Source organism: Salvelinus fontinalis, chromosome 24 (genome assembly GCF_029448725.1).
Source record: "Salvelinus fontinalis isolate EN_2023a chromosome 24, ASM2944872v1, whole genome shotgun sequence".
Taxonomy (NCBI): Eukaryota; Metazoa; Chordata; class Actinopteri; order Salmoniformes; family Salmonidae; genus Salvelinus; species Salvelinus fontinalis.
The window spans coordinates 33,145,998-33,156,323 of record NC_074688.1 but is presented as its reverse complement, the minus strand read 5'-3'; the positions used below and the strand labels follow the sequence as shown (position 1 = coordinate 33,156,323).

General features: G+C 45.7%; 1 protein-coding gene across 2 annotated transcripts; it reads right to left on the bottom strand.

Annotated features, from left to right (window-relative positions):
* Nucleotides 1-831: 831 nt before the first annotated feature.
* LOC129822323 (WSC domain-containing protein 1-like) lies at nt 832-10,106 on the bottom strand. Of its 2 annotated transcripts, none has more exons than XM_055880516.1 (10): nt 9,688-10,106; nt 5,322-5,561; nt 4,754-5,214; nt 4,418-4,532; nt 3,398-3,582; nt 3,047-3,168; nt 2,676-2,883; nt 2,274-2,438; nt 1,868-2,068; nt 832-1,667 (listed from the first exon to the last, which is right to left on the bottom strand). In XM_055880516.1, exons 3-10 carry the CDS (start codon nt 5,181-5,183, stop codon nt 1,315-1,317), a joined length of 1,779 nt encoding a protein of 592 aa, XP_055736491.1. In that variant the 5' UTR covers nt 5,184-5,214; nt 5,322-5,561; nt 9,688-10,106; the 3' UTR covers nt 832-1,314. The 2 variants fall into 2 exon arrangements, with proteins under 2 accessions (XP_055736491.1, XP_055736492.1); XM_055880517.1 differs by lacking the exon at nt 9,688-10,106 and adding an exon at nt 5,802-6,557.
* Nucleotides 10,107-10,326: the final 220 nt, after the last annotated feature.

Here is a 10,326-nt window from a genome sequence, read left to right as displayed (position 1 = left end):
TGTATTTTGAACTATCACTTTAATCTGTTTTCCAAAAAACATTTAGCAATTTTTCTATCAGTGTATCGAATGCTGCAGACAGGGAGAGACAGAGAGAGAGAGAGAGACCAAGACAGAGATAAAGAGAGAGAGAGAAAAAGAGAGATAGAGAGAGAGAGACCAAGACAGAGATAAAGAGAGAGAGAAAAAGAGAGATAGAGAGAGAGAGACCAAGACAGAGATAAAGAGAGAGAGAGAAAAAGAGAGATAGAGAGAGAGAGACCAAGACAGAGATAAAGAGAGAGAGAAAAAGAGAGATAGAGACAGAGAGACCAAGACAGAGATAAAGAGAGAGAGAGAAAAAGAGAGAGCGAGAGAGAGTACCATATTACACAATTGTAAATCCAGACACTCTGGTACATAGTGCATCGCCCACACAACCAGTGCTGCTGCGCTTATCAGCTCAGTACAGATTAGTATAGAGGACTAGCGACTTGCCCCTCTTCCCTGAGCTAAACCTGCAGGCTGGGACTGTATGTCTGTCTGGTCTTGTCCAGGGCTGCTCTCTTGAGCTGGGACAGATCATTCTGTCATGGGCCTGCTCACTCTCCCTCTCCTTCTCTCTAGGGATGTAGCCCTCGAAACACAACCTGACATCATTTCCCCACTTCCCTTGGCTGTAGTGTAGTTGATCCCTCAAGATAGTTTTTGAATAGTGGTACATTTTGTTTCATTTGGTTACTTGATGGTCTAATTATGCGTTATCAGTATTAACAACACCACCTAACAAACACTCCAATGTTAACTCATATTACAACAGTATCCCTTTCTGAAGACGTTGCTTGCATTAAATATTTTAAATATCACTTTATTATGTTGTAATCCAATATACTGTATACAGTTTTTATATTTTAATCACAATAACAAAATTCAAAAGTGGGTTGAACCACAGGATGTAGCCTATAGTTCTTATAGGATGTACAGTTTATTTAGAGTTGATTTAAAACAGAGGAAACCGTTTCCATTGTTTGGTACACTTATAAGTTCACCCCCAATAAGGAAATGTCCCAAAAAGCCTAACACTTCTAAAACAGAAAGACAGTTCTTTGATAAACCAGTGCTTCTAAAACATAGAAAGTGTTCTGTGAGAATAGCCTCTGTGTATATGACTATGTTTCCTTTGCAGGGCCCGCTCCTGATATGAACCACTTTCTCTTGGGTTGAATAGGGGGTACCCATCCATCTGTGCCACCACAGCTAAAAGGCAGTGTAAACCGAGGAGGGACAGGGTAGTGGACGAGGTGGAGATCAGGGTTATCAGAGTTTAGCTGTCCATCATCTGGGCAGGTACTCCAGTGGAAGGCCTGTGTGATTGCTGTCCCGGAGAGCCTGGTCCACCGCACGGATCAGTCCATCTATCAGTCCTCTCATGTCGGGTGTGAAGGGGTCGAAGGTGGGCTGCCGGGCCCCGGAGCGTTTGAAGTGTCCATCCTGGTTGCTCTCGGCACAAAGCAGTCTGTCCTCGGTCACTGTGGCGTTGAGGAAGGAGGTGATGGATCGTAGCTTGGGCACCAGCGCTGTCTGGAGTTCCTCAAAGTGGACCACTAGGACACGCCGGCCGAACCGCAGCCAGTCCAGTACGTGCGACGCCCACCAGGAGGCGTAGCTGCCTACAAACTCAGGCCACTCTACAAGGGGGGAGCATGTTATTGTGCAGTACCTTTCAGAAAGAACAACGTCAACTCGCACAATGCAGACAGACACACAGACCCTCCCTCCTGCAATAAAAAAGACGGTCCCAGGAGGTCTCCTACTTTGGCTGGTGTACTATACTGTACATGACTAATACATGCCACAATCAAACCCAGATTCCAGTCTGGCTCTGTACCTTTGGTCTTCCAGTGCTGATCAGAGGCGTATCCCAGATGTCCTGCACACTTCCTGTTGAACTCAGCCATGAGGGAACGGTACGGGCTCCTGATCAGCAGGATGACAGAGTCATACATCTCTATCTCTCTCCTCCCACTCTCATGTGTTTTCACACAGATGGTCCGACCACTCTTCCAGTAATCCTTCTCACCTTTGAAGCCTACACAACACCAAGACACAGATACACACACCATATGGGAAATATTTTGTTTCCGTCGTTGGCCGTATAAGCCAAGCCAGACAGAGGGGTATGGATGATAACTTCCTTTTTCAAAATCTTGAATTTATTATGGACTGAGGCAAATAGCTGGATCTGCACAACAGATGGCCAAGGACAGAAGTGGCTGTACAGTGTAGGAGCTGACCTCTGTTGTAAAGGGTTCCATCAAAGTAGTAGCTGCCTGTGTAGTATCCTGTGGCCAACTCTATGAGGTGTCTAACCCAGGTGTTGCCTGCTCCTGGGAAGCTAGAGAGCGCTACCAATGAACTGGACTTCTCCGGTAGGAACTTCCTCTCTGTGCATCTGGAATCTGAGAGAAAGAAGGAATTTAACATTTTAAATCAGGATGGGAATTGTACATAGTCTGCTCAGAAACATACTGAATTGCAGAAGGGCCAACATAATTTTAACAACTTGAGTGGAATTTTTAATTTGCGTGGTGCAAAGTGGAGTTTGGTGTCATGCCGGAGTGGTGCTTAAAATTAATTCACAAGGTTGGATTTGGATTTGAAGGAAGAATGCTTTTTTGGTGGTCTGACCGTGTTACCTTGGACAGGTGTCTGGTAGACCTGGTAGAAGCCCTGGAGGGTTGATGGTAAGGAGGCCTCAGTGGTGTTGCTCTGTGAACAGTGCTCCTCCTCAGTGGTGTTGCTCTGTGAACAGTGCTCCTCCTCAGCCGGCTCATGGAGAGTGAAGTCAGGAGTAGCGTAACCACAGAAACAGTCCGGACTCCTCAGCATAGCCAGTGGAAACTCCTAGGCCAGGCAAATTTGGTCACACTTTAAACAAACTAAAACGCATACTGGGTTTATAGGGCATTCAAAAAGTCTTCATAAGCACGTCGTAAATGCTGAAACAATTTATTTATAAGCATCGTCATACTGCAAAATCTTGACAACGGCACCCTAGGGGTCCAACCTTGTTAATGCAGGCCTCTATGCAGGACTGGGAGGTGAGGTTGGGCTGGAGCACATGGACCAGAGATGTAGAGGAGCTGTTCTCAGGCTCCCTGAAGCAGCCGCGGTAGCGCACGTTCCTGTCTGCAAACACAGGAGAGGTAGTTTGCACAGCTGCAAGTCTCAGCCATATGGCTTCAATACAGAACTATAACATACCTGAACATTCCCTGTAAGCAGAGCCCTAGACGTGTCTGTGTGGGTGTGTAACAGATGTGTGTTCTCCTGACAATGAATGCGATGCTTTATCAGCTTGACTCAATCTCCTGCTGTTCCCCAGCTCTCAAGATTGGACCAGGTCCCTGATACTCACATCTCCTCTGACCTGGAAGCACATCCTCCACCGTGAACACTGACAGGCGCCCAACACCTCCACAGGGGGAGCCTTTCTCCCCTTTACAGTCCAAGTTACACTCCTCGTCTCTCACACGCAGGCTGGTGATGTGGTTGCCACAGTAACACTCCGACCCGTACTCCAGACCAGCAAACTGGTAGCCACTGTAATAAATTACATTCAGATAGATATAAGACTCTGGTAACAGTTTGCATCAACTCACAAAGTATTCACAACACATCCGTAATCACTAAACAATCTTGTTCTTCGTAAAACAATCTTGTATTTCATATATTGACTGCCTAAAGAGTCTTCTTTTTCAAGAGTAATCTTTGTCTATAATTATGCTGAACCGTACGTATAACACGAGAACATACAGTATGTTAATAATGAATTAAACAGCAATGCAAATGCAGCACGCTCCTCTACCCTAAGGGTTAATTAGGGGAGCACTGAATGTCTCGCTCCCTTTGCTCTGCTGCACAATTAATACTGACAGAGACTGAAGTAGTCTGCCTGCCTGTCGCTCCCTAGTCCCTCACTGTAGATCACTCCATCTCTCCAACCTCCCCTCCTCAACATCTGCCCTGAGAGACCAGAGACAACAATACTCCTCACTATTCCTCTGCTCACACATCCTTAATTCGGAGGCTTCAATTTCTCAGCCTGGGACAAACCAGCTAGTGCCCTGCTCCTGCAACTGTAGGTCTGTGCTTACTCTCTCCCCCCCAAACTCTCTTCCATTAATAGTTAATACAAGTCACGTATCGTGGAACTCCTCGGGTGAGCCTATGCCTATGCTATGCTAACTGTATGGTCTGCCTACCTGTGGGTGCATTCCAGATACACCGATTCTGTGCAGTTTAATCTGCAGAGATTATAGGAGGGGAATGAGGGTTATATAATGTTGATGATATGCTCCTCCTGAGATGTGAAATACTTCCTGTGTTATGAAAGATCTGATAATAGTGTGTTGAGGCAAGATGGAGAGACAATTACCTCGCTGAGCAGGTATCCTGGCACAGGGTGCTGGTCATTTTGCGGAAATCAGTGGATACAGACCCTCTCAAAGCCCGCTCCTTGGAATTGTCCAGGAAGCAGCCCATGTAAGAACCTTGCCATGAAAGCAAACAAACAAACACAAATTCATAAAATAGCAAATCATTAGTTACAGGTTAAGTCATTTGTCATTGTGTTACTTAATTTTGTCAACCACTTTTTCAGGTAGTGTCTCCAAAACTTGAGATAGCTAATTTATAGAATACAATACCCCTTCAGAATCTCCATTCTCAATGGCAGAGAATCATTTTCCTCCTTTTTGGGATAGGTAGGTACCTTTTTGAGGCACATTCCTCCTGGGGGTGCTCCTCTCCACCTGTGACATATCCTTCTCCGTCATCAGGCTGTGGAACCAGCGCCGCCGCAGGTGTCGGATCTCCAGATTCCTCGACATGAGCCATCGTGTTCCAGTCCTGTCATCCAACGGGCTCCCAGGCTTGTACCCCTGTCCCCTGGACATGATCTGTGAACTCCTGCCCCCGTAGCCTCCTACCCTCACGGGTGGCATCCCCAGGGCCCAGGGTGGTGAGGGTAAGGAGGGCAGGGAGGACAGTGGAGGGCTGGTGGCCCCTCGCTGGGTCACCACCAGGTTGGCCCGTTGGAGTAGCAGAACGCTCCCGGCCATGATGTAGGCCACACCCAGGAAGAGCAGGAACAGCTGGGCCCTCCGGAGGAAACGCTGCAGTCTGTAGAGGGGCTTGGCCATCGATCCCCTCTTTATCTCAGCCTGCCGCTGGCTTCAAACATATACAGAGCTCTGGTGTAAAGTATTCTATCTCAGTAACATACTCGCTTGTCTAGTCATCTCAGCAATACGATTATTGTGGACTACAATACTTCTTACCACGAGAGGAATAGGAATCAGGATTTGGTGGAGCCTAGTCGTCAAATGTCCTTAAATGTACCTCGACCATGATCCACTCAAGCAAGAGGTTCCGCTCCATAGCTTGTTGCTGTACGTATCTTGACTGTAATGCACAGCCTCTTGAATCAGGATGATTCAGCCCAACTTCTCCGGAGCCAATGGAAGGCAGTCTGAATGAGGTCAAGGTTCAGCTTTCTCTTCTTATCCTCAAAGATGAAACTACAGATAAGAGACACAGGAGAAATATTGTGTTACTGAGGCAGAGTGGTTATGGTTGTATATGTCTATATTATAAAGGAGAGGAGGTGAGCCGAAGTCACCAATTCCTCCTCTACAAGTTGGTAAACTATAAGTTCCATGTCTACTTGTTTACAATACGTAGTTGACATGCATGACACAAAACCAATTGCCTGAATGGTCTCAAAATTAGATCCTGCTCTTGTCCGCGTAACCTCTCACCTTCATCTCAGACTCAACTTTGGAACACGGCCCAGTCCTAAACAAAGGCTTGACATGTGGTGGCTTTCTTTCTCGCCAACACCAAGGGAGACCAGAGTGGAATGGAAATAAGCTTAGAGAAACATTATTTTCATGAGTTTATAGAGTAACTAGCAGATCCAAGTTTCCCTTCACAAAAATAATAGTTTTAGTAGCGTTAGCCAGTGATTACATTACGTTTTTTAACAAGAATGATTTATTTCCACCACAATGTGAGATTCACTGTGTCATCATCTAATCCATTACTTTCTGACATGAACCAACAGTGTGAGGTCAACACATTTAGCTCAGTCAGCATTTCAACCCCCTCCCTTTCAGCAATAACATACTTGCATTTGCAGGAACCAGATTGCATTCGTCAATCTCAACTAGGCCAAACAATACTTTTAAACCATGTGTTTCATAATAGAGGTAATGCCAGTTTTCCACTGAGATAACTCAGTTTTCCACTGAGCTGTGGGTAGCATCTTCTTTCTTGAAAAATGAACAAAAAATAGGAACCCTGCAGTTGAAAGCTGAACCTTTCACTAATGAATGTAGATTATTGCTCAAACAAAGCACAGTTTAACCAGGGCTTTGTGAATGCCATTAACAATTTAAGGCATTAATCACATGCAAAATAGGTTACTTTGAAATGGAAAATAAACTTTAGAAACCAGATTCAAGAAGTATAGGAAGGCTGGCAATAAAGCACTGCCGTGACTAAGAGAGCCTTTACAGACAGATACATTTATCCTTCCAAAAACCAGCCAAATCTCTTAATAAGTTTCAGGACAAGATAAATCTCTTGCAGAGTCAGACAAATCTCTCGAATTTTCATCCAAATTCATATCCTGATATGCCAGACAGAGCTCCCTCTTACACATTTTATTTGTTTTGCTTCAGAGGAGCTGCCTTGCCCCAGGCAAGCACTGAGGCACTTCTTTAGTTGCTCTTCTTTGTTTTTCTTTTCATGTTGCTCCTTACTTCCTGGAACCCACGGACTGTCTTCAAGTGCAGTGCAGACAAGGTGATTATCATAAACATAGTTGAGCTCTAGAGTAGGCTCCCGTCTCAGGAGGTTCCGGACCGAGGACCGTCTCAGGAGGTTCTGAACCGTGGACCGTCGTTGGAGGTTCCGGACTGTGAAACGTCGCCGGAAGCTCTGGACTGGGAACTGTCGCCGCAAGCTCTGGACTGGGAACTGTCTGCGGAAGCTCTGGACTGGGAACTGTCTGCGGAAGCTCTGGACTGGGAACTGTCGCCAGAAGCTCTGGACTGTGGAAGCACACTGGAGGCCTGATGCGTGGGACCGGTACAGGTGATACCGGGTTGATGACACGCACCTCAGGGCGAGTGCAGGGAGGAGGCACAGGACGTACTGGACTGTGGAGGCGCACTGGAGACACAGTACGTATGGCCGGCGCAGGATATACTGGGCCGTGGAGGCGCACTGGAGGTCTGGAGCGTAGAGCTGGCACAGAGCGCACTGGGCTGTGATGGCGCACTGGCGACACAATTCGTAGAGCCGGCGCAGGATATCCTGGACCGAGGAGGCGTACTGGAGACCAGCAGCACTGAGCCGGCACAACCCGTCCTGGCTGGATGCTCACTTTCGCACGGTAAGTGCGAAGAGCTGGCACAGAACGCACCGGGCTGTGGATGCGCACTGGAGACACATTGCGTATCTCCTGACTGGTCCGACGCTCCTCACGGCGACTGTCTTGCTCCAGACACCAAAACATCCACTCTACCTCATCACTCCCCTCAACTATCTCACAATACTCCTCGCTCAGTCTATCCCAATATTCCTCTTCGCTCTCAGACTCGCCCCTTGGCTTCGCCGACCAACCCGCATGCCCCCCCCCCCCCCCCCCAAAAGAATCTGGGGCTGCCTCTCGGGCTTCCGTCGTGGTCGTGAACTTCGGAGTCGCCGTTGATCCTCCTGCGTCTGCTTCCATGGAAGGCTTTCGTCTCCTGCCATTATCTTCTCGTAAGTCCAGGATGTCTTCTCCTCCTGGCCACGCTGCGTGGTCCGTTTGTGGTGGGATCTTCTGTTACGATCGTTATAAGGAGTGGACCAAGATGCAGCGTGGTATGTTTCCATCCTTTTATTTGGAAGACAAAACTTAAAGCACAAAAACAATAAAGTGAATAAACGAAACGTGAAGCTACATGCAGTGCAGAAAGCAACTACACACAAACATAGTCAAGATCCCACAAATACAATGGGGAAATGGCTACCTAAATATGATCCCCAATCAGAGACAACGATAAACAGCTGCCTCTGATTGGGAACCATATCAGGCCAACATAGAAATATAATTCCCCTAGATAACCCACCCTAAATCACACCCGACACAACCAACATAGAGAATAAACAGCTCTCTATGGTCAGGGCGTGACACTCAGCCACTCCTGAGAGTGGTCCAGGGCCAGCACTTACCAATCCTTTAAGAGCCAGCCAGCAAGGGATATATATGTAGTGCTGCATTAATATTTTGTCAGTAAATGGACCATCTTGGGTTATTTACACTTTGGGTTTCATTTCCATTTGCAGATTGATGGGCCAAGCCATAAAAAAAACAGTCACTAAAAACCACTCAATAACTGGCTGCAAAAATTATTGCAAATGCCACGTCCTGGACACTTTTTTATTGACTACTGAAATAAAATGGATCCATATGTAAAGAATGAGTAGCTGCACCAAGCTCTGCTGCAACAAGACCTGTACTGTATTTATTGAAGAACACCTAGTTATGCCTGCAAGTGTGTTTAGCAGAAAGTTTTAACTGCAGTTACAGAATGTTCTGTTGTAATATTTTGCTTCATTTGTCTATAGCTGATGTTGGAAATGGTATGAATCCCCTACTGGGTCTTCTATTGAATTTGTATTGAAGATGAGTATTTTTGTAAATCTAGTTGTTGTTTTCTCCTTCATCCTTTATATAGCCAGGTATGGCTTTGAGGAGGACATGTTTGTCTTCTGTCTACTCCACATGTGACTGGTGGCATGCTGGCATAATACCTGATCCTCTGACACATTCATTCCCACCTCCATTTTCCTGAAACATGACAACTAGCCTCCAACCATTCTCCCTTGCAACCTTCCACCATTCCCCTTTTCCTACCATGGCCCCAGCTGCTGAACCCAAATGCCCAGGAGGCTGTAGCTTGTGATCCACCCTGGAACACAAATCAGTCCACTGAATACCCCATTCAATACTAGATTGGAGGGAGAGGGGGTGGTGTGTGTGTGTGTGTGTGTGTGTGTGTGTGTGTGTGTGTGTGTGTGTGTGTGTGTGTGTGTGTGTGTGTGTGTGTGTGTGTGCACAAGAGAGGGGGGGGGGGGGGGGGGGGGGGTCTTTCTCTTGGGCTTTATGGAAAGAAAACAGAGGGAGAAACTCTCTACTGGGGGCTGTGTAATGATCTGCTGTGTCTTGGGCATAAACCTAGCACCAATAAGGACTCCCACTTCGATGTTGTATCATATTTAAAATGGTTTTGAATGAATACTCTGTGGTAGAGCCCTTTCTAAATGCCATTATAAGTTGGGGAAAAGTGGGACCCTTTATATGAGGAAAGATTTGCCAATAAATCATAGGTTAAATTTCAACTGATCAAAAACAATCTAGTATCTATAATTCCACTTGTTTGCATCATGTAGATTTTCGCATGGCCTCAATGCATTATTTATGCATCACATCAATTCACATTTGAGGCTATGTTTTCAATTGCTGTTCAGTAGTTTATAAAAGTTCACGGGTTAGACCATGCACAAATTACTTATTAACACGTTAGAACATCAACATAGAATAATTCCTAAATCAATACAGCTCCACAATTACAAACATACAGTAGGTCTTACCATAACGCCAGTATCTCGATAGTAGGCTAGGCTAAAACAAACGAACGAAAAACGAATCATTAACAAAAGGTACATATGTTAAACAAATTCTGCACATCCTTCATAAATGGCATCCGAGTGTTCAGTCCTTCAGTGTTTCTGAGTCGAATTGGCGCTCATTGTATGTGGCGATGTTTATGTCTCCTCTTCGTCGGCCTCATCTCATTCTTTTCATTTTCTTATGTAATGCCTTCTAACGCGAAGTCATTAGAAAAACAATTATCCCAATATGTTAATCCTCGCCATGTCGCCTCGGTCACACACACAGCAGAGCAGCATCACGTTTGTCTCTATTCGCGCACAGACCCAACTGTTTAACCAGACAGAGATAGGGATACAGCGCGCATGCTCTTCAAGGATACTCCTCACAGCTCACTGGGGCTTCGATGTGCACTGTGCACGTTTTCCACATTGTCTGCCTAATACAGCGTAAACCTTTATTCTATTCCATTCGATAATATTTACATTATTTGTAAGAATCATATAAAATATAAAAAATAAGTATATTTACTTTCTGTCATTACATTCATTGTGATATATCAATTAGGCTCCATCATGGAACATTGTCATTCATTTGTTTAAATACTGTAATTCTAGACA